At 43.5% G+C, this 27,579-nt stretch overlaps 1 protein-coding gene across 2 annotated transcripts in view; it reads right to left on the reverse strand.

The window, feature by feature from the left end:
- Positions 1 to 25,185, reverse strand: part of runx3 (RUNX family transcription factor 3) — a 48,571-nt gene extending 23,386 nt beyond the window's left edge. Inside the window, exons 1-5 of one of the 2 annotated variants that reach the window (XM_086275946.1) lie at positions 24,987 to 25,185; positions 24,508 to 24,620; positions 5,388 to 5,629; positions 4,531 to 4,687; positions 2,951 to 3,055 (exon numbers count right to left, since the gene is read on the reverse strand). In XM_086275946.1, coding sequence (XP_086132072.1) covers positions 2,951 to 3,055; positions 4,531 to 4,687; positions 5,388 to 5,629; positions 24,508 to 24,565 — 562 coding nt within the window. In that variant the 5' untranslated portion in view covers positions 24,566 to 24,620; positions 24,987 to 25,185. Of the gene's footprint in view, positions 1 to 2,950; positions 3,056 to 4,530; positions 4,688 to 5,387; positions 5,630 to 24,507; positions 24,639 to 24,986 lie in introns of those variants that run through there. The other variant, XM_086275947.1, reaches the window with a different exon arrangement.
- Positions 25,186 to 27,579: the final 2,394 nt, after the last annotated feature.

Raw genomic sequence — 27,579 nt, forward strand, 5'->3', positions numbered from 1 at the left:
CTCTGCCTTGACCCACAGCAAGGTCTTTCGGGGAACTGATTCATTTCAGGTTGAGAGATACAGAAATACAAACGGGCCCTTCCCCCGGGGCTAAATAGGCAGCAGTTGATGTCATGTATAAGCGAGGTGGTGAGAAGGGCAACAAAAATATAGCTGAGGGATTAATCGGTGAGAATAACCCTGCTCGGGCGTATGAGCTGTTGTGTGGAGGCATCTGATAGCAGCGACAAACAGGGGAGGGACTCGACACTTCAGTCATCTGCTTTCCTTTTTTGCCTTTCTGTCTTTTTCTAGCTCAGCATGCCCTCTCTTGTTGCTGGATGTGATATTTTGTTAGAGCTCAGACGAAACTGGAGGGAGAGCTTTCATCAACAGTTGTGCTTCCAGTTTGGGCTCAGCAGAAGTTTGATATTAAAGTCTGACAGATAGATTGGGGGGTGGGGGTGGATTAGGATGACAAATGCCGGATGTTTGATGAGGAAATCAGCAGCAAGGGAGACAAAAATACTGTTCAGGAACAGAATTCTGTCTGTGTGCATTCATGACCGTGATGCTGTGTGTCTGGGCATGTGGATATACATTAGTGTACACAACTGTACTCATAGCGTAAGTGTTTCCTTTACTGCTCGAGCGCTTTCAAGCATAGCATTCTTTGTTACATTGCCGCAGGCGAGCCACCGCTGCAGTCCTGTCCATCAGGTTCTCTCGACTAGATCCGTAAACATTAAAATCCCTCCTTCCCTTCGCTGCCAGCTCCTGCCATGGCTCGACAGGCAGCAATGCAAATGCAGGCCGTACACAAACAGCCTGCAAAGCCCCGCACGGCCGGGCCTAGCGGCCTGCCAGCCTGCAGACAGGTGAGCCCGGCACTGACCAAGATGTACAGGCATCGTTGTGTGTAATCGTTGACTAACAACAACCAAAAGAAAAGCAGTTTTTGCATGTAAAACTGTCTCTGAGATGACATTCATAATTTTTAAAAAATGCAGTTTTGTGTGTTGGCAGAAGCGCCTCGCAACATTTGGCTCGACACGTTGCACAGTTGCAATGTGCTGCCTTGTGGTTAGAAAATGATCTGATTAATTTTATGGTCCTAATAATGTCTGAATGTTGGTGTGTGTTCCTGTTCTGTCTGATATAGTCTCAGAATGTGCTTCTTGTTTAAATAAGAGAGGCCCTTAATCTCATCTTGTGAGGTTTCTATTTTGAGTTTTTTTTTCTTTCTTTTTTTAACGAACTAAGCTCATCTCGGCCTTAGATCAGACGCACCACATTGAAACCAGCATAATGAACAATATAAATGTGCTGCGTTTCAAAATGCTCCCTCTATCCTGGTCTCCTCACAGAGTGCATTTTAACCTTTGCACAAAAGGCCACCAGTCTGTGTTTGAAATTGAGGGGGCTTTAGTTCGAGTTCATGAATATTGAAATCATATTCAGACGTTTCTTTTCTGTCATTCTGTGAATTTCCTCTCAGCACAGTGTAACAGAGTTTAATGGAGCTCTAAATTCCTCCTGCCCTAAATTAAACAGTGTTACTTTATAGCACCCAGCGCCAGTGTAAAAGTAGCACGGCCTCTCTGACGCCTCAGCTGAAGCCGTAACTTGTTGACAGACAGACAGGAGACAGCATTAACGTACACAGTTATTTCACACCGACACACTTGCAGATGAACCAGAGAATGCACTTGATGCACTCGCACACACATTCAGCTTCTTTTTTTTTTATTTGAACAGAATACAATCAAATTGAAACCATGCCCGCACACACACACAGCGTTTATTATTATCTACTCGCTGTTCTCTTTTATACCTCTGCAAATAGACGGCACTTAGTTTGGCAGGGTGAGGAGTGGGGGTGGGGGGGCTTGATGCTTCTCACTCCATGCCCCCTGAGCTCCCTTTGCTAACCGTGTCCTTTCATGTGGCTCTCGCTGCCACTCTCTCTGTCCCCTGTGTGCTCCATGTTCACCGGTTCTAAAGAACCCACTTCCGCATAAGCCGCAGTTATCCACCTCTAAGCAACCCTGATAAGTAAGATTCCTCCATAGAAACTATCAGAAAATCCTATTTCTCATATCTATCTCACCTTGAGCTCATTAAAAAATAAAAATGCACGCATACAGCTCTAACCGTCAGTGACTGAGTCATCTGAGTACCTCTGCTTTCACCATCCCTCGCACTAGAAGCATCAAACCACAAGAGCATGTAGCTGTGGCTGAAGGATGGCGCTAACAGCTTTAGCATGCCGTGCCTTCCTGCCAGGGCTAACGGTGGCTGGAGTCTGCCCTGTGTTAAATCAACGAGCCACTTATGTGGTTGTGCAGGCAGGTACAGTACGACCCCTCTGACCAGCGCTGAAGAAGGTAGGAGTGAGGAGGAGGAGGAGGAGGGTTCCACTGAGCTGAGCCACCTGCGGCTTGGAGACTCACTCAGCTCCTCTTAGTGGTCTTGGGTTTTGCCTTAATATGCTTTACAGTTTCCTCTGACAGGGCCCTTCCCTGTGCCCCTGCTGCACACACACACAGACACACAAGCCTACCCTACTATTTAAGTGAGGACAATATATTGCCCTACATTCATTCTCTAGAGGCTTACCATAACCCAAGCTTAACCCAAACTTCACTCTAATCTTAACCCCAAAACCCAAGCCTTAACCCCAAAAGAAATCTAGGGGAAACTGGATTTTCTAGCACATCTTGATCGTGTGAACTGATTCTCTAGCTCTCCCTTCACCAAGGCACTGCACACCCACGAATGCACTTGCACTTGCTTTCAGGCCTGCTCAGTGTAAGACTCTCATCTACATTCAAGAAGCCAGTGGGTTTACTGACACCCACACTTAGAGAATCGGGAGTCGACGCTGACAGTGCTGTGCAGCATCGCACCTCAATGCATTTTAGCAATAATGCTAGTGTGAGTGGGTCTCTTTGTGTGCGTGTGCACTTACTGCGTGGTTCGCGGGGTCCGTCCACGGTCACTTTGATGGCGCGGTGGTACGTGGCCACCTGAGGCGGTCCAGTGAACACGGTGATGGTCAGAGTGAAGCTCTTTCCTGCAGCACAGCAACCAAATCGCGTTCATGAGTGTTATTTATTCTTCTTTGTAAACGACCGTTTAGAATGATCTGCAAAACTTATTTTCTCTCTTCTCACAACAATACTTCGCTTGTTCAACCTCAAATCATCACCGGCTTTCGTCCCGCTGCTGCAGCCTTTGAATTCAAATTAAATAATAAGAAGAAGAAAGAGAAGAAGCCAAGGACCGGCTCTCTTTTGACGGTCTGGCTGCGGGTATGATTTGGATTATTGAGGGAATGTCTTCCAGATTGTGCCAAAGAGCTTACAGCAAGAGTTTATTGTTCAACAAGGCAGGCTCTCGCTCCCATTCTGCATCAAAGTGCAGAGAGAGGAAGGCTGGACCACGCAGGGAGTCCGGCGCTCGTCCCAGGCTCTGAGAATAGCGTCCCTTGTTAAATGGAGACTGAGTGGGAAGACAGACATAAAATCCTCATGTGGGTGGGCTAATTGGCTGCAGAAATAAAAGGTACGAACTACTTAAAAAAAATCATGGAAAAGACAATCAGATAAAAAATAGAAATATAAAATCCAGAAATGGCCTCACGGAGAGAAGCGAAATGACTCCGATGAGGCTTTTAAAATCGTTCTCTTTTATTATTTAAGTTGACCATATTTACTTGAACTTTGCGCTGTTTTGATTTTCTCAATATAGCATAAAATGGTACACGGTAGGCCTATGGTTTGACCACAACATCCTGGAAACGAGCCTGTTGACGTGGGAATTTTTATATAGCAATTAAACGCAATAACCGTGATAAATAGTGCGCAATAGTCCATAAGATGCACGCATCCTAAACTGTGGCGGGGATTATTTGACAAATTGCCCCGGGACATAAATTGCACGGTGGTTTCTCATCCATCCCTCCGACTTGCACCACGTCGATGATTATTTGTATTCCCTCGGATTAAGAAAATTATACAGCCACATTGCAGCTGCATACCGTGACGCAGGCCAGATGTTTCTGATGACACCCGTGGACGTCAGTTGGCAAGGTGTGGGCACTCGTCGTACCCAAACATAAACGCTTCCACATTTGCAGAATTATCTCAGCAACAGAAATCATCCCCAAAACTGACAGAAAAGTATTTATGCGCGAGCTGTATTTTAATACGCGCAGCGGTGCAGCCTGTGCAAAATATTTAGTTTCATATCATCCGCGTTCTCTCAAAAATAATATGTTGTCACTCGTTTTTTGTTTGTTTTTTTCTGTGCCCAGAAATATGATCTATTATTATGTGTTTTCAAATGCATTACACGCAGACATTCCCTCATCGTTTGTGTGCAGGCCTGTGTGTGTGTGTGTGTGTGTGTGTGTGTGTGTGTGTGTGTGTGTGTGTGTGTGTGTGTGTGTGTGTGTGAGAGAGAGAGAGAGAGAGAGAGAGAGAAAGAGAGAGAGCGAGAGAGAGAAAGAGAGAGAGAGAGAGAGAGAGTTTCAGAGGTTACGCTCACCTCGTCCGCTCCTGCCCACGAAGCGCAGGTCGTTGAAGCGAGCCACCTGGTTCTTCATTACAGCCGAGGCGTTCCTCAGCTCGGCCGAGTAGTTCTCGTCGTTTCCGGCCATCACGGTGACCAGAGTCCCGTCGGGGACGTCACCAAGAGCCACAACCTGAGCGCAGGAGAGGGAAAAAAAGATGTTGGTCACTCGGGTCATCAAAGCAAATGTGCTCAATGCGCGCGTAAAACCGCATCCGACTGTTTCGTAATATTAAGTTAGAAATCGTACATTGTACAATTTGAACACAATGTCAACAATAAACTGCTGATTGAATTATGCAGCTTGGAGATTTTTTTAAAGTAGACAATGTCATCACGTTAACAAAGAAGTCATATAAATTTCACTACACGTTCTGTGACTGTGATGTCCTCATCCGAGCGGATCCGAACACATGACAAAGACAGTTAACTGATAAAAACACAAGAATTGACTCAGGAAGCGTCAACATTGCGTAATCCAGAAACACATAAAGGTACAAAATATTAATTCAGCTGCTCTTGCTACTTGCACTTAAATTTCTTATCCCTTATTGTGTAATTTAAAGCCTAAAAAAGCAAATGTTATTTTTACGATTTGATATTTAAAATTTCACTCAAAGCAAAAACTGAAAGTCACCCAAAAATCCCATCAGATAATTCTAAATAAAAGAAAATGGATTACTTCCTCAAGTCCCATTTGCTTGGTTTTAATTTATTTATTTTTTGTTCTTCTTTTTTTTCTTTACTCGTACATTTAAGGAAGTTAGAGGCCTGCAGTGGGAATTATTAAATGAAAAACATAACACATGATAATAAGGAGCGATGTGTCTTGCCTTGAAAGCCACGGGGAGCGTCTTGTTGCACCTCCAGTGAGACGGCAGCACAGAGCAGAGGAAGTTCGGGCTGTCGGTCCGGACCAGCTCGCCCGCGTGGTCCGCAAGGACGTCCACCACGTTCCTGGTGTCCGGTCTTGACCTGATGGGCCCTGCGGTGGCCATGGCCCCGTTGCTGTCTCCAATCTTGCTGCAGGGGAAGGATGTGGAGGGCGGCGTGAACCGTCTGGTGGTCGGCGGCTCTACGGGAATATGCATCACAACAGCTTGGGTCAGTGCCACCTGACTGGGTCGGATCAGAGGAGCAAAACTCTTTGGAGGGAAAAGTTTTTGTCTGTCTCTCCAGACGATGCTGGTGTCAAGAGTCCACTGTGTTGGCGCAAAGGTTGGAGGCGAGAGCGCAGAGTGGAAAGAGCCTCGCTACCTGAACAGAAACTACAAACTGGTGACTGTGTGGCTAGATCATCTGCACATAATGTGTCGGCTCGAGCAGCACCAGAGCCGACAAGGTTTGCTCTAATTTCAGCAAAGACGTGCAAATAAAAGCTCTGCGGCAGCGCTCAGCTTGTCTTATATCGGTGCTCGCGTCTGCCGCACACCGTGGATTTCTTTCTGCCGCGTGAGAACTGAATATAAGCACCACAAACTGCCCGAGATCTCACTCAAACTCGCAAATAAGTGAATGAATCTCCCAAATATTTTTCTGCAGATCGGTAAGAGTCTGTTGGCACAGGTAATCCAGGCGCGATATATTAAAAAAAAATTAATCCGCCTAACTAAAACCAAAAAAATGTCTCGACTAAACAGCGATTTTCTTTTTAAGCAGACGCCTCCCGCTGATTTCACCAGAAACTTTTTTCACCGCTGGTTTAAAAACAAAACAAAACAAAAAAGTCTAATTAAATTTCTCAAACTCGAATATCTACAGTCAAACTGCAGTTAAAGCACAGCGATGTCCTGTTTCTTGCGTAAAAGTTCTCGCAACCGTATCCCAGTTTAGGTGTTCCCACAAAAAAAAAAAAAAAAAACCCAAAACCAACACAACTCTGGAATAATGGGAACGATCCTGTCGCTCCAGTTGGATTTCCTTTAAAAGTTATCCTTTAGGGCGCAAGAAGAAGCCGTGAGGATGAACAGGGTGCAGAGTGCCGCGATATTATTTTACCCTAGTCATTTTAGTGTTTAGTGGTTGGGAGTGTGGAGATGATTTCGACCAATGAATCTACTGGGCTGGGCTTTCATCAGACCAATCAAACTCGCCGGTGCTCCCTCTGCAGCTATGCACTGTTGTCACACACACGATCTAAATTATTGATACATATCTCTGCTTTTCTCTGTGTTTTTATGCGCTACACACGCTTTTTACATGAAACAGAAAGCAGGAGACAGCGTGCGTTAAGAGGAAATGTTTTATTTTTATTTTATTTTTTCAGAATAAGAGACGCCAGATATAACTTACGAAAACAAAACCAGCATGCAAGCAAATACTTTTGCTTAAATTATTATTTTTATTATGACTATTAATGAAATAAGCAGATGCTTTAAATGGTGAATTTGATGGACTATAGCGCTTAAGAATAAATCTTGCGTTTGGCTTCTGTGGAGATTTACTGTAAATCCCGAGTGTCACAGGGCACCACCTTAATCGTTAAAATATTATATAAGATCAAAGGTGTGCACCTTTATCTCCACGCTGGTTTATCACACAGCCTCCTCTGAACTCAGCTGTTTGGAAGTGATCTAAAGAAGGCCCGAGACTGCACAGGTCTGCGGTTTCAATCTCATTTATTCATTTTAGACGCTATTATATCTCGAGGCTTCGCACCATCTCTAAATTTTCATAAAGTGAAATTATGGGTTTAAGATAGATCCATATCATTTTAATTGACTGAGCGGAATTCAATAAAAAAATTAAAGCAAACAAGCAAATGTGTTTTTTCCACATCAAAGAACATAACAGAGTCAATGCGTGTGTGCCAGAGGCTGAATTCATTAGAAATGTTGAGGGTTACATCAAATGACGGCACACCCTGCTAAAGCCTTCCGCCGTGCTACTTTTTGACACTAGTTGGCGCATTTGCCTTTTCAATCGCTGACAGCCCCGGCGGTCTGAGAAGCAGACATTTCACATCTGCAGAGGAAACTTTTATCTGCTCCCTGAGATGAGTCGGAAATCTGAATTAATTTCGACTTTAGGCCAAACGCTTAAACATATTTTTGATTTTTGGGGGGAATTTCTGTTTAGCTGGTGGGAGATTTGCTCCCCGGGCATTTTCATATTCACATCCACGTGTGAGATATTTGCCCGGATCACAATAAAATGTGTTATTGTCGGGAAATAAAAATTCTTATTAGAGCACGCACATTTATTCGTTTAAAAACTTCTCATTGAAGCCAACTGAATGAATAAAATGCGATATTTGCGCGTCTACATACATCATTTATAGATTCAATTCTCTGAGAGTTTTTTTGTGTGTGTGTGTCTGCTGTAATTCATTTTAAATGCACAGACAGGCTTTTAAACATCGCTTAAAAATACCGTGTGCACATTTTACTGAGTTTGGCGAGGAGTGATCGATTAGGAGAGAAAGCATTACGCTCTAGAAATTTGGTAGTTTTGATTTAAAAATGCCACAAAACGTAAAATAATAATTAATGAATTAAATTCAGCGAATATATGTTTTAGTAAAATTTTCATAGTGTGTGTGCAGTTTTTTAACGCTGTTTGTTTGCAATATAATTAATTGAGAGCAGCTAAGTAGCTCGTCGGAGTGGTTTCCCTTAACCTTTCCTGCCGCAGTGATCAGAGCTGCAGTCACACAGCAGGATGCAGAGCTTAGACAGAAACATTATAAACATCATTCTAAAATTTTAAGATGTTAAAATCGTCTGAAAACTCAATTTTATTTCCTAATAGCTATCAGCAAACATCAGTTGATCATTGTTGGCGCATCTGTGCAACATTCATTAATATTTACAATGGTAACGTTGCACAACCGTGTGCGCAGAGTGCCAGCCAAGTGTTGCTAAACTTTAGTTCTCTAAATAAATTCTGTGAAATTCTACCTGCGTGCCCTTCTCTCTCTTTCCTTCTGGGCTGAATGCTGTGAGAAATATTAATGTGCAGGCTTGTTTTAACACTCTCACACTCCTTGTCTGTGGTTGCTTGTTTTTTGTAATGTAGGACAGCGGTTCAGAGGGTTTGAGCAAAGCTTTGAAAAAAATTACGCACTGAAAGCACATGAGAAAAAAAAAAGAAATATTTTATGGTAGCAAAGCCACCATCACACTTATCCCTGGTTCACAGAAGACAGCAGCATAAATAATTGCTTTATGTGTTGACACTGTTGGTATTTATTTTTTTTACCTGATGTGAGAAATCTCCAAATCACAGAAGCTTAGAGCTGTACAACCTGACCTCCCTGAATTAAAACAATAAATAAATCGGATCAGATTAGCTGTCACACTGCCTCTATTTTAAAAAAGCACAGCTGGACTGGGACAGTGACAATGCTGGTGGTATTTTAGTCATCCTCCTGCCCTAGTTCATTATTAATATGTGACCACACGCCCCAGCTATACCCCACTCAGCCTTAATGTGTGCTCCGGGCGCCTGTCACATTTAGACCTCCACATTTCAACATGCAGTTTCTACAGTTTCAGCCGCACAGGCATCGAGGACGGAGCCCGCCGTGCCCCTGAACGATTTTTAATGATCCGAGTGGGCTGAGCCTGAAATCAAGACAGAACTCCTGGAGGACATGTGAAACCCAGGACCCACCTCAAAAAGGCCTCAGCGTATAAGATTCTTGAGCATTCAGGGATGAAAAGAAAACAGATCCTTCAGATATAAATCAAGAAATCACATCATTGTTTACTGACGGTTGCTCTGTGAAAACCTGTGGTTGAGAAGTTGCCTTCATCTGTTTTCCTGGCCTGAATCAGAACAAAAGAAGGGGTCTCCTCAGCATCAGAAAGCATCACACAGTCTGTCTGAAGCACCGCAGTAAAACAAATCTGAAATGGGGCATTTTAGACACTCTGGACAAGTCGAATAAAAAAAAAAAAAAAAAGGAGTTCAAAGGTTTTGTGGAATCTTTACAAAGTCTTCTGTGAATTTAAAGCCAAAGGAAACCCTGCTTGCTTTGGGTTCTGTGTGCAATGAGTCAGATTGTAAAGACTAATATGAGTATGATCCCTATTAGTGGAGAAACAGCAAAGCCTTTGGGGTCTGTAAAGGTATACCTGGCTCTAAATGCCAACCACACTGCTTTCAGTGCCACTTAAAAGCCACTTTGAAGATGGGGACAGTCTCAGATATGTCGAGATCTCTTTAAAGTTTTTCTTTTTTTTCCCCCCTTGAATATGATCTATTAGCCTGTGTAAACTCCCAGGCTATTTTCAGACATGCACACATAAGCCTTTGGATGGGTAGCTATTCATTTGGAAAAGGGGGCTATGGGGGCAATTAGAAATAGTTTGAGGTTCAGCGATGACATAAGACAAAGATTTCTATCTTTAGAGGAGCTGCGGCGGTCACACATTTCTGTACATTCACAAATTACAGGGCAAGCTTTGGCCCTCAACCCACCGAATGCATTCCTTCCGAAAAGTGTCTGCTCGAATTTCAGCCGGGGGTTTCTGCTCAGTGGAAATCTGAGTGTTCTGAATGGACGACTTCTATGAAATGGAGTTTTATTCCTCTTGGATTAAATTAGCTCTACTTTGGGGCTTGGGGTATTTTTTTGTATGAATGATGAATTCTGTGGTGACTGTGGAACGCCAAGCTTGTTTACCCTTCCCTCCCTTTTTCCCCCTTTTTGCTTTTTTTCAAAATGCAGCTCGCTATGAAATGGACTTTTTCTGCTTGATATGACAAGAGTGTCTGTGATTAGACTTCTAAGCATGATGTAAGTCACCAAAGCCATTTGTGCTAGTCCCCTCAAAGCCAAATCATATTCTAGCGTCAGAGTGTTTATATACACAAGTATATGGAGAAACTTTTAAACAACAGTGAGTGGGTACAGACTGTTTGGGTTTGGGGCTCTTGCTGCTCTGATGCCTGATTCTTTCTCAAATCTTGATTACAGAATGTGTCAGCACATCACAATTGACGGTCATTTTTGTCCATTTTGATGTTCGGGCAAGAAAATGGGAAACACATTGAACAATTTTGATCATGTAAATTTGCATGTTACTTTTTCTCCAGCAAGGTCGCCTGTGTTAGTTTTAATGATGGCTGGAATGCATCTGTGTACGTAAACTTTGTTTGAGCTCCTAATGACCCCAAAAGTCTTTATTTTCATTTTCATTTCTATAGTTTTCTTCAGCGTTCACCCCCCACCGCCTGCCGCCTTGTACTCGGGCCCCAGTTTCAGATCCTTGAAGGCATTTAGAGTATATTTGATTCCAGAGATGATGAAGAGGATGGTGACACTTCCAAACCCAGCAGCTAATTACTATGTAAGCATGATGAGCTGTGATCAGGCAGTCACCGGAGGAGACAATGAGCACATTCATCTCATGCATCTTTAATACGCTGCATACATTTAAAAAAAGGTGCAGAGTGGAGCCAAGGGCTTATTAAAGCCTCCTGAATCAATTTAGCAACGTAATGGCTGTTGGGGGAACGACTGCAGCTACGTTTTTATTTCTGTCTGCTGAATGTAAATGGCCTTCTTAAAGACTGCATTCATCTTCAGACCCACCAAACGGTGCTTCATCACTTCATCCCATATTGACTGCATTATGAGTTTGGTAGCGTCGATTTTGACCAGCCCGGTGCTGCAACGCTGGAAAGACGCAACAGTGCGTTTGTTCGACGAATGCAGGAAATCTTCTGAGTGATTATGGCAGAAAAACTAAAATCACACTTTAATGGCAACCAAACAACTGACATGATGACTCTGTAATGCTAATATTTTATAAATCTAAACAGTTTGCGTTGATTACAGGGACTGAAATTATCATAATATAATGGAAATATTTGGCACAGCATGTAGTTGTCAAATTAAGATTTTATGTTCAAAATACTTAAGTCTAACAAATACACCCAATTAAACTCCAACCAAATCATTATTTAGGTTATTAAATAATTTCTTGTTATGCCAAACTTCTGAAACGGCTTCACTCTAAACCTGTAATTAAATATTTGAATTCTATATGTAATTATTTAAAGCAACACAACTCAAACTAGTGCAGAAACCAACGTGTACCCATTTATAATACAGCCATTATAATACTCACTGGGGCAAAATTAGGAGCAAAAATAACACAACTGCACTGCAAGTGTTCGTACTTTGCACACAATGCAGAATCATTTCGATTCGATAATCTGACAGGTGCTTGCACACCGTTTGCGATCAGCAGCCTGCCACGCCCATATAAGGTAACATCTTTGCTGCACCGTGTCATAGAGAAAGCAAGCTGTTCTAATTGAGAAGCCACTGAAGTAAGACAGAAATTGAAACCAATTGAAAGGTACACTTTCTATAATGTTTCAACATAAGCGATTTTAGTAAAAACCGACAATGACAAGCAGACTCTGGGAACGGGAAATAAAATGATAAAAATGGGTGTGGAATTAATTGTGAAAAATAAAATCGACCACAAGACAAAGGAGGAAGTAGCCGCCTAACCTATGAGCCCAAGACAAGAGACACTTATGTCCACAAAATAAATGTTCAAGTGATGAAACCCAGCAAGGATGAAAGGCCACCGATTTCAGTGCATAACTAACTGCATTAAATATTGTTTTCTGTCAAGTACATTCTAATATTTAATAAGACGAGTGTTTAGATTTTCCCTAACAGCCAACAGAATGAACACATTTTGATGAATGAAACAGTCGCTGTTAACTTTGAAGTAACTGTGTGGGGTCACAGACGTCTTTGTGCCTCGGTGATGTTTTTAAATGCTTCTGAGCATAAATGTGTTAATGCTCCTCTACATATGGTATAAAGAGTGCAATGGAGATTATAAAGTTATATGGGGACTCGACTAATATAAGTATGTCTTTTAACATTCGAGGCTTTGATTTTATTATTGATGCTTTGCTGCTAAACTTGTGGCTAACAGCCTGAGAGCCGGAAGATTTACTGCTGCGAAGCCTGAATGCTCAACGTGACAACGACACCGGATCAACTGGCAGAGACCATCCTCGTTAAGTTATTTTTCCATAAAAAGTGATTAGGAACAACAATTAATGGAATCAGAAGATGATAAAGACAACAAGAGCCAATAAGAAGTAAAATAAGTGAGTTCTGTTGCTAAGCAGCTTGGTGAGTTGAGGGTTAAAAGATGATTCGTGCCTATGTAGTTTTTGCAAAACGGCAATTGTTTCTACTCCAAATAAAAATGTAAATTTACCATGAACAACGCGCGCATCTATTCTATTAAATGCTGCTTCAGCTTACGTCCTTAATGCCCACTAGCTTACGGAAACTAATGGTTGCGTAAAAAATGCCACTTTATTGTCAGTTTCTCACTTTGGTATTTGTTAATAATACTCCAGTTTTTTCATTTGAGTAGAATTTGACTTGTCATGGAGCATTTTTGGATTGTTGTGGCTGTTTTAAAGAATCTGCTGCAAGTCAGTTTAGGTCCCCCTCCTCCCCACCCATCCTTTCAATGCCAGTTCACCCCACCCCCGAGCCAGGCGGGGGGGAACTCGCCGTAAACCTCGGTGTCACGGTCGCTCCGCCCTCACATCATCCGTCGGGTACACTCACCCAACGATGACAGTCAGAGGCCTGTGATGTGGTTGGCAGGCCTGTTTATTCTTTGGAAACCCACTAAAAGTAGCATTGGATGGTAAGCTCACCAAAAGGCCCCAGTGCTATTATAGGAGCACTTTTGGGTTGAGTTTTGATCTGGTGGGTTTGTAAATAGGGCCCTGCCTTGCTGCGGGGCACCACTTTTGGGCTATATTGTTTAGTATGACCTGAAGAAGCTTTTTGATATTCAGGGTGATTTGTAACGTGGAACAAAATGCAAAGCCTTAAACTGGAGGCATATAGGCTTGTATACTCTACAAGAGCACCAGTATACGTTTCTCATAATGTTGATGATGATGGACAAAAGGCCTTGAAAATGTGCCCTGCTCTACTTTTACTGAAGGACAGATTGCATTTTTTTCTTTCTTTATTTACCCGAGTAAGTCAGTATAACTTTTAAATCTAAATGAGACCCATAAATACGTCAACTCCCCTATTTTTTTCAGTTGTGGTTTTTAGTGTGAGCTATAATCATTTCTCATCTTTCTTTGTCTCCGTGTCTCTGTCTATTTGTGTGTAACGACACACACACACAAACACATATGCACACAAATGCACAGTGTTTCTCCTTTTCTGGCGAGAGCTTCTGATGCAAGGACGGCAATCTGTAATCTGTAGTAATTGCATGTTGCAGAAAAACATTTTTCCGCTGTGGTAATCGCTGCAATATGTGCAGTTGTGTTGCCAAAGTGACAGCACCCCCACCCCCTACAGTTTCTCTCTCTCACACACACATGCAGACACACACACAGACTGTCCTCAATCACTTTGACTTTGCCAAATGTGGCCGAAATTTTGGAGAGTGCTCCTCTCCTCACGGGCAGACAGGAAAAGAGACGAGCAAATGTAGTAGTGTGAGTGGTAAACACACACACGCACACACTTGTGTACACACCTGTGCCGCTGTCATGCTGCTGCATTCACCTTCTGCAAAAGATTTACAGTTCCTGACAGTGACAGTTTAACTGCCATGCAGCCCCGGTGCCAGAGCCGTGCCAGAGCCCAGCTGCCGCACACAGATCGGCAGACAAATCTTTCACAGGAGCCACATCAATTCACTTGCCTCTCTCCGTTTTACCATGTATCGCACAGTGCGAGCAGGTGACATTAACACGAGTCCGACTCTAATCCCCTGATCTTGTTTGTAAAGTTGTCTCGGAGAGCCGAGTTCCTCCTGATTACTGGAAGTTGCAGCCGCATTAAATTCAGGCGGTGCAGTGACGGTCTGTGGCTGAACCAATGATGCGCGTTGATGCTAACCATCGTCTACCATTTTCAACACGCTGACACCAACATCTACTCGACTCTGTTGGACTGTGGCTCGGGTTTATGAGGTCATCACCACCGTGAGACCGAGGGCAAACTATGGTGTGTGTGCAGAAGAAAAAACCCAACACAGCTTAGTTGCTTCACTTCATACTGCCTCAGCAGAGAATCTCTCTCGCTCTCCGGCTGTCTGTCATTTCAGCCCAGCAAAGCAGCGACACACGTTTATGATATCATTACTCACCGCGTCATCGCCCCCTTTTGCCCAACAGAGCCCCCAAAGTATGTCAGCCCCGGCTGTGTCACCACACACACTTACTAGAAGGACAGCTAATACTCAGAGACATTTATAGATACACAGCACAGACACCAAGATTGCAACCAGACTGTGTGTGCAAACCTTTTCCTCTCTGGGCTGCTACTCTGACTGCTGAAGCCATCCAACCTCCCAGCAGTTGAACTTCCCTGTGTCTCTAATGGAGTCTCTCTGTCAGATCAAACAGCTCCCACTGGCGAGGAGAGGAGACAGATCGCAGCGCTGGAAGCCGTTCAGTCTGACAGCCCAAACACGTTTGACTGGCAACGCAGCCTGCGTCTACTCTTCCATCGCTGGAGATCCCACACAAATATAGTAGCGCCACCAGAGAGGGGAAAAGGGGGTGAAGAGTAGGGAGGGGGTAAAGGAGCCCGTCAGCTCAGAAAATAAGTTGTGAGGCGTCCCGCTCGCACAAAAGCAAAGCCCAAAAGCTCGGCTTTTTCTCAAAATGAAATCGCATGTGAGCCGAATATTAGGAAGTGCACATGGCTTCCAGCAACCACCAAGCCATTATAGCAGAGGCTGTAAACCACATTTTCACCAGCAGACAATGCCTCTTTGTGCGTGTTGTGTGGCGGTCCCCACTCGATGGCTCTCAAAGAGAAACGCTACATGTTTAAAAGCTAAAGAGAAGTATAGCTGATGAAGAGCAAGTGTCACTTTTAATATCTGGTTAATTAGTGGCAGTCGTGACAGGAGGGGCGAGCAAGACAGTCTGCCCTCGTTTAGCCCCATGGCGAGGGAAACCTTTGATGTGGTTGCACATGGAATGCTGTTGTTCATTCCTCTCTGCAACAAAAGCCACATGTTTTACTTTTTGAGACGAGGTTTCTGTTACTTTAAACTGTGAAGGAGCACGGCAAGGTATGTAACGTGTGACACGAACGGCACGAATGCTGACAGGCAAAACGCACGAATGTTTTGTTATTAGTGGTGTTGTGCATTTAAAATCAAAAGCCTTAGTCATCACTGCTCGCTGTGCATGTGCACACATTCAAAGTCGCTTTACGGGGACACACAAATCCAGACAATGTTCATGTTTTTGACTTTTAAGCTGTTGTCATCAGCGTTCGTCTCTTCCAGCTCCTCTCGTCGCTGAAGGGACTCTCTCTCGAGGGTCATTCCAGGTTCTGTCACACTCATTCAAGTGCAGAGAGACTTCAAAGAGCCCCCAAATATTGAATTTGCATTTATTTCCCTCTTCAGAGGGTCAGCCTCCCGAGCACCATCTGACTCACTGCAGAATTCGACCAGATTTGAACAGGAACCCGGCGCTGGTTTCCTGACAAGTGTCCATGCCACTTTCCTCTGCAGACGTGAGACAACTCTTGGAAAGTACTCGACTGGCCCTCTGGGCTTTTCATCGTAAGGAAACAAGGGTGTGGTGGCCCTCAGCCTGCAAGCCAAACAGTTTTGGAAAGCACTTAGATGCATAATACTGTCATCCCTCATAAATTTAATCTTTTGCACAGTAAATGATTATTGTCAATCACTGCGATTGATTACAAAGTAATCCAAAAGAAAGTGAATTATCTCCAAATGTCACTCAGTCTTGCATGTAGCCATGTGTCTGTGTGTCTTTTTTGGGTCGATTCCCAGTTTTAGATTAAGTAAACTCAATTGAAGGCAAAAACATATTTTCACTAGAGTCCTTCCATTCAAGTCATTACGCCAGTCAAATACTAGGTATAATTGTACTCCAGGAAACCATCCGCGGGTCTGAAGTGACTGAATGTTTCCTCTCATCATCTCCATCACTAATCAGCAGTGGCATTGCCCGAGTACAGTTAGCACCCCGGCCACGTGGAGCTTGCATAGTAAGGCAGGACTTTCCCTTCTTTGACTCAGAGCCTGAGGCGTCCATCGAGGCTTTGCTGTAACTGCACTCTAATCCCCTGATTGCTGTGTTTACGCCCGGCATGTCGCTGCTCCACGTCAAGGCGGCCACAGCTAACGACGAGCTAATGACACAACGATGACAAGGAGCGTTTGTAAACCCAATCAGTAGCCTCGAGTCTGGCTGCCTGGTGATTAGGTTAATCAAACTTTATACTGGCTGAAAGACTGGCTTGCTGTCTGCCTCTTATGTCATCACGCTGATTAAAGGGGAAAAGCTGTGTTCACGTCCATCAGGCTCGTCTGACATACACATACACACACACGTCTTTCTGCCAGGTTGGCAGTGTTAACAGATTCGGCTGTCTTACTATAAAAGTGGAAAGATGAATGCCTCCATTTAGCTGAGAACTTCATCTAACGTAGCCTTAACCAATCAGCTAGATAACCATGTAGCAAGAAACTAGATTAGCTATTTAAAAAAAAGTTAACAAATGAACAGATGACCAAAATAAAGATGCTAAATATATAACAAATAGTCAAAAAGGGCTAAAAAACACTTGAAATCGCTTACTACAAGTACACATACATAAGATGAAACTGTTACCTAACATTGTGGCTAATTAGAGGCTAACCATGTTGAAAGAGCTAGCTAAAATTCTAAATAACAATTTGGAAAATTCTTAGCTACCGGTATGGATTCGTGGTTGAAAGGGCTAGACAGAAGAAACCATCTTGAAATGTTGCCTAAAATAATTGATAAGAATCTGAAATTGATGACTAAACATAAAGAGTAGCAACTAAAAGTAAGTAAACCAGTTCCTGTTGATACCTGAGACAGTGGTTTAGGCGTTGTCTCAATTTCACTGCCTCTTACTCGAATTCAGCCGAAATAGTCTTCAGCTCATGGATGGATAGATGTAAATGGTAAATGGTCTGTATTTGTAAAGCGCTTTCCTAGTCCTTAAGGACCCTAAAGCGCTTTACACACTCAGTCATCCACCCATTCACACACACATTCACACACTGGTGATGGAAAGCTACATTGTAGCCACAGCCACCCTGGGGCGCACTGACAGAGGCGAGGCTGCCGGACACTGGCGCCACCGGGCCCTCTGACCACCACCAGTAGAATGAGACATTTTGATAACTGAAAGCACACATCGTGATGAAGATGTAGTTTAACATTTCTTGAAAAGGTTTCTTGACTCCTTCTTACTGAGCTTTAGGGGCAGCCCAACTCCAGATGTTCGGGACCACTTCTACAACACTTCATATCTAACAGGATAAAATAAATTGAGTCTCTTTCCAAGTCACAAGATTTTCAAAGTTTTACAGTCTCACAGGAAATGCTTATTTGGTTACCACCATCTCAGTCCCGACATTACAGTAGTAACCACAGTACACAGTAGTCGGTTAAATATTTTTTTAAGCTTGCAACACCTTATAAAATCATGAAGGCGGTTGCTGATATTTTCCTGTTAAGTCCTGTGTGTGTTTAGTCACCATGTGGGTAATTCTGCTGGACTAAGGCATCAGGAGACCATATGTTAGTCCTGACCAGCTATTATGGTGAGGTCAGACAGCATTTACAGCGGGGAAAACGTCAAAGTCATCATGTTGACATGCACGGTCCTCTCTGAGTCAGCACGGGGAGGAGTCTGGCGGTGGACTTGGATATGTGCGTGCACGCAGCCTATACACATCACCGCCGGTCTGTACGTTTACGCTCGTGACGGCTGCGATCGTGAGAACGGTATTTGCAGCAGACAGAGTGACCTCAGTGCAGACAGACTAAGGAGAAGAAATGGAGGGGCCACTTCTGCTGCACAGCTGAGGGGGAATCCCTGGCATGGTGTTTCCTACTGAAATAATACAGAAGTGAGCAGCTGCAGAGAAAGTACAGGCTCCCTGAGTTTACTTTAGGGCAAAAACCTGCTGCAGCACAGGGACAGGAGATCGTTATCTTAATTCTGCATGAAGTTTCACAATGTAGACAAATACGGGAATAATATACGGGCAGCATTTGTGGAGGAAGTAGATAGTAATTTTAAATTAATTTAAGGAAACATCTTTTTTTAAACGAGTAGTCAGACATTTTGGGAAATATACTGGAAGAAAAAACTTAATTGAGAAACAAAGCGTAAAACTAATTTTGGCTTTTACAAGGGGGGGAGGGGGGCAAGTGTCAGACTGTTTCTTATCCAGACGCTGCGACTTCCTCGTCGCTGAGCGCTTCAAAAGACACAGAATCTGACCACAGAGCCGTCAGACACATGATGCCAATTGTCATTATTATTCTTTAGCTTTTGTAGCTATGAAATAAAACTGTTAAAGCCAGACGCAGGTTTGCCACACTTGCTAAGCTAAGCTAACTGGCAGTATCAATACTATGTGAGAGTGATATCAGTCATTACATCTCAGACAGTACGTTTTTCCCACGATGTCTGACTAATTCCTCAGTAATATGTTGGTCATAGCAATACGTCTTTGTTTTGGGTTTTTTTCCCAATTTGCCCACCCCCACCCTCTTCAGTGCTAAAGACAAAAAGCACATTTAGTTGGCGCGTTACTGCAGCATCGTTACTCATCCGTTTCCCCCGATGAGCCTGAGAGAAAACTAAAATCCCATTTTTGAAATGCTCTTTCCACAAAAATCAATTCCCTGTGGTTAAAGTTATGTTTGAGGGGAGGGAAGAAGCAACCCAAAAAACATGTTTTATTGCAGCAATGACAATTAGCTGTATGTAAACAAGTCAAGAAAAAAAATTCTGGGAAAATGGAGGAAAATAGAGAATCAGAAAACATTTCATTGCCTGCAGCCGCTCACATCCTATCATTATCTGCATTTTTCCTCCACCGTAATTAAGTGTTTTCTTTATTGCTTATGGGAAGGAGGATAGGCTATAAGGATGTTTTGAGCATGATTAAAGTTGGTCATAATGAAGTGAAGATTCAGTGTGGAGGAAGGATTTTTGTCTGTGAAAAACACTGCCTTTAATCCTTCTGATGGTGACAGAATGAGTTGCTCTGAGCCTTAGATCTTTGTTAACCTTTCACACATGATAAAGTACTCTTTCTTTGCTCGCCATTTCATTTAAAAAAAAAAATTAGAAGTTTCTGCCTGCTGATATGTTTCTGAACATGTGGGATCTCCATAAGTTTGAGTCAGTTTATGTGCCGCGGCGCAGACCCATGCCTGCCCATTAAAGTAATTTGTGGGTTAGAATGCGACTGTAATGTCAAAAACAAAAGTGCGCAGGAATCGGCGTTGTGCTTAGTCACAGGCAGTTTTTGCTTCACCTCTTTTACTGCCGCAGAAGAGATGCTGTCGACAACATCAGCCTAACGACAAAGGGAGGGGTCCGAACAACAAGTCCTCTTCATCTGAGTCAAGCGCAGGACACGGCTCTCTAATTGTAGCCAAATCCCTGAAAGCAAACTAAGCCTGTGATGAAACAAATGCTTATTTCAGGTTTTACTAAGAATTGTTTATCTTATTTCCAGTTTTGCCGAAAATTGCAAGCAAATTCCATGCACCGGCATAATTGCTGCATAAATTTAGGTTAATAATACATAAATTAGCTAACAATAATACTCCTGTTTTTTCTGCAATCCCAGCCTTACCATGTAATAAGCTGTGAGGCCGGCCTGTGGTTTAGGGCGTAGGTTTAAAACAAAATTAAATAGCCAAATTGCAAGAGGAGCTTTTCCTTAATTTAGCTGTCCGCTGTGCAGGATGAATGAGATCATGAAGAGTCTAATAACAGTTTGGATTTAATCATTTTAACGTATGAAATATCATCAGCTCGTAAGCGAAGCAAATTAACTGTAAAGAGATGACTCACCAAAGTTGAAGAGACTCATCCGGTATGGGCATTACTTTTTAGAAATAAAGCTCGAGAGTTTTATATTGTGATCATTTCCACCTCATTATCCAATTACAAGTCTGCATATTTTCCTCCAGACATACAGTTTGTTCCCGAAGAAGTTGGTCTAGACATCATAAATTCCTCTGACATCGCTTGCATCATATCAGGAAATTTTTCAGTCATTTTTTAAAAAAACGCTCTGTAATTCTTATGTAAGACTATAGTGCATTTTCAGTTCTCTTGCTTCAAACGTCAGATTTCTCTCGGTAACACACCCGCAGGAAGTTTATTGCTTTCACAGCAGCAATGCATGGTCAGATTAGAGTTTAACGTGCGAGGAGCTGAGTCGCGCAGCAGCCTCAGATCGTTTGCACCCATCGCAGGATGCCGGTTCGCAGCCAGCACACCTCCAGTTTACTTTCCAGCAGATTCACAGAAACATGCCGGGAGTGTTTATTGAAAGAAGTTGCTCAACCTTTCAGAGCGCTTTTTTATTTTTTTAAAGTCGGAGAAACCTTTAAAAACAAAAATCCATATTATCAGATTGGCTGCAAAGAATTTGGCCCCTGTGGTCGCTTGCTAACCACCAGAAAATTGTATTTACTACTACACTTAACACAGCTTTAACCTTGACCAGTGCAGAGCCGCTGTTTTCAGCCAAAAGTCTGCAAGGGCGGAGGCACGTTTAGGATTAGTCGACCACATAATCAGCACGCCCCTCTGCATGCTCTACCTGGAAGCCATCTTACTGGCAACCCTCCCGCTCCCCACCCCCTCCCACTAAAAGTGTGCCCCATAACGTTGTGTTGACAGCCGGTGAAAGCAGCGAGACGGACCAAAAAGTAAATAAGTACCTCCAAAAACATTTACAGCCCTAATCAAGTCCAGAGCGCTGCTTCCATCCAATATGCCTTCAGAGTTTTATAAATAGATATTACACTGGGCTAAATTGGAGACAGGATTTCGCCGCTCTGTGGCTGTCATGCGTTTTCTATTATTTGCTTTCACTTTAAAATATTGGAACTCTTAATATCTTGTTACAGATTTCAGCCAGCTCAGCCAGTCTTTTTGTTTTGGCGTCACTCGGGGGCCTCGCACTCAGCAGGATTTTGAACGGGCTCCAATCAAGCATGTTAATTTAAGAGAGGAGAAAAAAACATTCACCATGTGACTTGTTATTAATAAATTCAGCAGAGGCCGGCTATGTGTTCAGTTAAATTTATAGCCATTTTTTTGAGCTACTGTATAAGGCCTTTTTATTTGTCAGTGGTTCTGAGGCAGAAATTCATCGTAAGTTTTATCCTCTGTGAATGATTCATTTTGATGCATATAAAGGGTATTTTTCTCATACTGCCTTTTCCCCCTTTCTAACACTTGTAGAGCAAACAAGACCACCTCCCAGAAGCCTCGAAAATACAACTCATTCTCACATACGAGCCTTCACTTCAATTCACGAAGCTCAATAAGCCAAACATATAAAACCATTCCCACCCTAATAAACTGAGGCCTTTTTCTCCGCCACAAAGGGAGCTGGCTCCCAAGAGTGTTAAAAAAAATCAAATGGGACTCTTGAATGTAAAACAGCCTGCAGGGAACACAGCGGCCCTTCCAAGTGGAGGGAAATGTGGTGACAGCTACTGAGCCAAGGAAATGACCCAGCACACAGCTGCTGTAAGGCAGGTACCCCACCTGATGCAAACGCTGCCAGCACTAAGGATCGGAAAAGTCAGTAAAGTTTATACAACCCTGCTTCACGGGGGGAAAGTCCAGTGTTTTTTTTAGGAGCTACCGAGTTTTGTTTTTTTTTTTCTTTTTTCAAAAGGTCTCAGAAATGCTGCTTTCTGATTAAATAGTGGTGCTGATGTGTAAGGGTTAGCAGGTGTAGCCTCATTGTGGTTTTTATCAGCAAACTGCAGCAGCTCTGCGAGTCTGCATCAGATTACCATGTCGCAAAGCTCTCCCCGTTGCTGCCTGTTTCTTTCACAACGTGCTATCAGACTATTAGCTTTTTCTTGTGATCTATACAAAGTTAAAGTTGACGAGAGCAACGGTGTCTGTTCCCTTTGTGCGTGTGTTGTGCGCTCATGTGTGTCTCAGTGTGTGTTTGTGTCTCCATGAACTGTAGCGGAGGACTGAGGTTTCTGAGGTGAGGCGTCCTCTCGCTTCTCACGCGAAGTGCATCTGATGTTGCACATCACATGTGTCGTCTGTCTGCTCTGTGAGATCGGTTGAAATATCTAAAGTTACCGAAATAACACTTATAGACCGAAACCGTCTGTGTATGGTGCTGATATTTTTGTTACAGTCTTTGTTTCCTTTTAGCTCCAATGAAAATGTAACATGATTTGAAACAAGACATGTTAAAGATCAGAATGATCTTGGATGACTGTGTTTTTCTAAATGAATAAGATGCTAGTATTTCCTGACATCTGAGGAGATGAATGCAGTATTTCCATAAGCTTCACGTCACACTGCATTAAAGTCAGAGCTCAGGAAGCCAGACATTTAACAGTCTTCTTGATTTTCTGTAACCGTTCCTCTTAATTTCAGTTTGATTTGAGTCTAAAAAAGAGAGCATTGGCCAAATTGCTTTGCCTGTGTAATGCAAGTTGTTAAACTAACCGCTGGGGTATTTTGCTTACATGAGGTAGTCCTGGTTGGAAATGCTTTCAGATTGAACTGGGGGATTTAATGAGTCTTGGCCTTTGTTCTCGTGCAGTTCGGTTTCAGTCTCCTGACAGAGCGAATTGTAAAAGGATATTGCATGTTCACTAATGATTTCCAATGGTTGATCACCATTTTAAATGCTCGTCTCTTCTTTTCCCCACCCTTCTGACCTACTGTCTCCTTCTGCCACCTCAGTGCTCTGCTAGGGTTCAAAAACAAAAAGAAAATCAGGTCCCCCGAAAGCACATTACGTTAGAGGTTAAAAGACAGCAGGCGTGAACCCTGAAGTTGGTGACACACTGATCTGTAAAACGGTGAGGAGATAAAGGGATGCAGATCCAGCGGTTAAAGAGAAGAAAAGGGGGGCCTGAGCTTGTCATGAGGAAACTATAAATGCCTGAGTGTGTGTAGAAGCTGTGAGAACACTAGAACATCATCTCCTGTCACTGCGGTTCCACTGAGGATATCAGAGGATTGCTCTCATGTGAGACACAGATGTACAGAGTGTGTGAGGCTCTGCAGATTTTAAGATATACTCTGCAAACAATTACCAACTGGTAGTGCTTCTCCTGTGGCTGTCTCTAATTAACACGGCAACAAGGCCTTAATTGGGGGGGCGGGGGTATCTCCTTTTTTTCCCTATTGCCTCTCAGCGGCTGTCTCGGTGGCTGTTTGAGGAACAGTAAGAAAAACTCGGCCACCGTCGGATTAACAACTCGAGTGTCAACGCTGCTTCGTCTCAGTGTTTTTCACGACTTACGGGAATAAACAGGATGAGGACTGAAATCAGGTAAACGTTGCGCTCTCGCTCTCCATCTCGAGAGCTTAACTGCAAATAAAAAGCCGCCTGATTGGAATTGCCATGGCAACAAATGGCTTCTTCACTGAGGCTCGTCACCGAGCATAGTGCACTCACCTCACCGCACAGACCAAAAGTACCTCCTGGAAGTAAAGCAGAGAGAGCCTAATATGTTTTTTCTTTTCTCTTTTATTGTATTGCCGTGTTCCAGTAAGGGGCCCAGTCACATGGAGCCTCTGAGCTCGTATTCTCACTGAGAGAGCGCCGAGTTTCACTTGATAATGAATGTCTGTGGTGAGAATCCCATTATGGCGCTACTCCATCAAGCCTACAGAAAACACAGGAGCTGAGAGGCCTTTATGGGACATATCAGATGAGAGCTACTGTGCAAATCACACCCTCCTTTATGAACCTATTTCACAGCACACGTGACAGACAGATAAATGCATTCAAACGCTACAAGAAGCAACTCTCACATTTCACTGTGGAACTGTCAGTGCTTTTTTTGTCAAACTGACAGCACTGCACGTTGAAAACAATGGTCAGAGGGTGAGCAGAGCAGAGTGGAGAGGGCAGGATCAGCACTTACCTCTTAGTAGACTGCTGCTGTAGTTGGAGAAGGAGTCAAAGATGCTGTTGGATGCCATGACAGAGAAGCCAGAATGGTGTGGAGCCCTCGCTGAAGTCAATCTCCACAGACTTCTGAGAGAGGGGGGCAAGAAACAGGAGGATTGAAACACAAAAATAAAAGTGTAGCATAAAAAGAAGTGAAGGGAGGAAGGAGAGCACAAGAGGACAAAACTCCTGGAGCTCCGAGACTCTTTGCAACCAAGAATCTAGGGTTTGTGACTACCACAGGAATCCCAAGCCACAAGCTTGCAGAGAGAGCAGCAGCATGTGTTAGCAGCAGCACCACAAGACATTTGAGAGAGAGAGAAGTGAAGAGAAGAGGGTCAGAGGCAGAAAGAAAGAAGAAACAGAAGAAACAGCAAATGTGGTTGAGAGAAAAACAGTTTAAACAAAGGCAGGCATCAACATTTGGGTCTCCAGGTGCGGAGGTGGACTCACCAGGGCTGGAGATAAGAGGGGGCCCCACCTAACAGTGCCCGGGTGGCGTAAGCAGGCTGACGGGGGCGGGGGCCGCTTTTGTGGTGGTCTGTCAGCGGCCTGAAGGTCTGAGGTTAGCCAGCTAGCTTGTTAGCGTGGTCTGTCTCTTTCTCTTCCACGATGGTGGCGGCCTGACTGGAGCGTCAGTGCTAGTAAAAGGCTAAAAGCCACAGTCTATCTGCATCCTCCTCGCCATCCTCCACACAGACACACACTCCCCTCCGTGAGTGGTGGAGCCCACGTCACATGTCACGTGAGGTCACCGGGCCTTTCCCTCCCACCCTCCTTCCCCTCCCTCCCGTCTTCTCCTATCGTCTTTGCCTTTTCTCTGGTTTCTCTTTTCGGGTTGTACTTTCCATGGTTCTTCTTCTCTGACTCGCCGTCTTCATTCTCACTTTTCATTGGTCGTCCAAGTTTTGGAAATATTCTATTTTCTTTTGAGTTCAAACCAGGCAGCGGCCTGCGTCGCTGTGGCTCACTGAGGTTTGCAGAAAGAGCACTAAAAACCACTGCAGAGGAGCTGAAGAGACATTCAGATGTATTAAGCCCAAGACAAACACAGGAGAGAGAAAAAGACAGGACTGAATCAGATGAGGAGAAATAGAAAATGAGAGATAGCTGTGGCTTGAGGAGACAGGAAAGTGTTGTCTCTAACTGCCGAACAACACTGAGCATGCTGTGTATACTGTGTATGTGTGTCCTGTGCTAGTTTTATGTTTGTCTGACTCACGGCACATCTGTGTTTGTAAGAACCGGTGGTTTTGGGCCTGCAAAACCTCCACCCTCACTTACCACTTGATAGTATCATAATCTTAGTCTCATCAGAAGCCGAACGGCTCGACTCTGCCCGGGTTCTCTCCTCTGCCATCAGCCTTTGAAGTTCCCTTTTTTTCTCTCTTTATTTTGCCCTCTTTTATATTCATGTACATTTAATTCTCACACAGCTGAACCTGCATAATGCAAAAATAAAACTTTGTGTCCACGTCACAAAATCTTTAAATATTAATTATATGCGTCCCTTTTTTTTTCTAACCTGAACTTCCTTATGCAATACAAAAGATATTTTTATAAAACTTTAGTATTTGCGGGCAACTGAAGTCTCTTTCCCCTGTGAAAGTGCAAAGCGATTTAACCTGATTGTGGTTTTCACACTTTTTCATTTTCTGGGTTGAATTTAAGAACGGAAAAGTGTTCACTGATGTGGCTGCTTGTACTACCCGAACGGCGTGAGCCCAATATGTGATAGCATATCACATATTGTGTTATTTTTGGAGATTTTGAACTATTTATTTGGAAGTTTCATCTGTAGTTATGAGCAAAACAGGAAATGGTTCATGTAGTTTCAGACTGCGAGAGAAATTAAGGCGCGGCACGACGGGCAAAAAGATAGTTAACAGAGATTTTGTTTCTACGGTATATTTTGTTTCAGACCGGTGGGAAGAAGATATCAAAATAAACCATCAGGTGATATTGATGCAAATTAGAGCATAATTAATGAGATAGAATCATCACTGAGTAAATTCTCATGGTGTTATCTGTCACTTCATTTCTATTGAAGATGCATGTGCATATCTCCATATCTAAGCTGTGTTCTCAAAATGACTTTGTTCACATGCACTTGGCTGTGCATCACCTCGACTGTAATACACCAAACGTTCTTTTATTTGGTCTATAGCCTCAAACTTTCTGTTTTGTTGTTGACAGTGTTTTATTATTTATGAAGGAAAGATAAAATATTTTCTGTCTTTTTTCTTTTTACACCTTAGACTGTACCAAAAAAAGAAACCGTGCTCTAAAATGAAAGTTTCAGAATGAACTTTGCACCTGACGTTATTCACTGTTTACATCTCCTGGGAAAACTATGCAAATCGTGCTTACTTAGACAGATAGCTCTTCATGTGCGTATTGGAAATACTCAAACTATTTTTAATATTTCCATGTGAGTTCGTTTTTTTTTACCCGTGGTGGCTCTCGTTAGCAGAGTTACTGTGTGCAGCCATACTGTTAGGCTGCGATCTTGCAGCACAGCATCTGCATGTGTGTGCAAATAACTGGCATTTGCAGACCTCTGGGATGCTCACTTCCTCTCTCCTTTCTCCTGTCTCCCAGTGACACACTGACCATGTCTGGCCATGGGACAACAGACCCAAACCACCGTCTGGTCACTCATGTGACCCACTCGCTTTCCCTGGAAACCTGTGTGTGTGTGCGCGCGCGTGTGCGTGTGTGTGCGCATGTTTCTGTTCTGTTTCTGCTTCACACCTTGTTGTGTATGGATGTCAGCCCACATCTGCTAATTGCTGGACAAACCTGCTGCATGGACCACAGCATGTGTTTGTATGTGTATATACAGTACCATGTTCTGAACGTGTGTGTGTGTGTGAGAGAGAGAGAGAGGGAGAGCTTGCCGCTCTTCCTGGTAGGCCGCACTGCCCTGTAAATGAGCAGTTGCCGTTGAGTTAGGCGGCAGCGCGGGCTAAATGACACGGCGTGTCAGCGAGTGTGGCCGAACGCTGAGGCCACAGCCGTGGCCCCAGGGCTTTTATCAGTCCGT

This window comes from Aulonocara sp. 'chitande type north' Nkhata Bay, linkage group LG19 (genome assembly GCF_057382095.1).
Source record: "Aulonocara sp. 'chitande type north' Nkhata Bay isolate Kocher_YH1m ecotype deep benthic linkage group LG19, A_spYH_male_GT1.1, whole genome shotgun sequence".
In the NCBI taxonomy this organism is placed as follows: domain Eukaryota; kingdom Metazoa; phylum Chordata; class Actinopteri; order Cichliformes; family Cichlidae; genus Aulonocara; species Aulonocara sp. 'chitande type north' Nkhata Bay.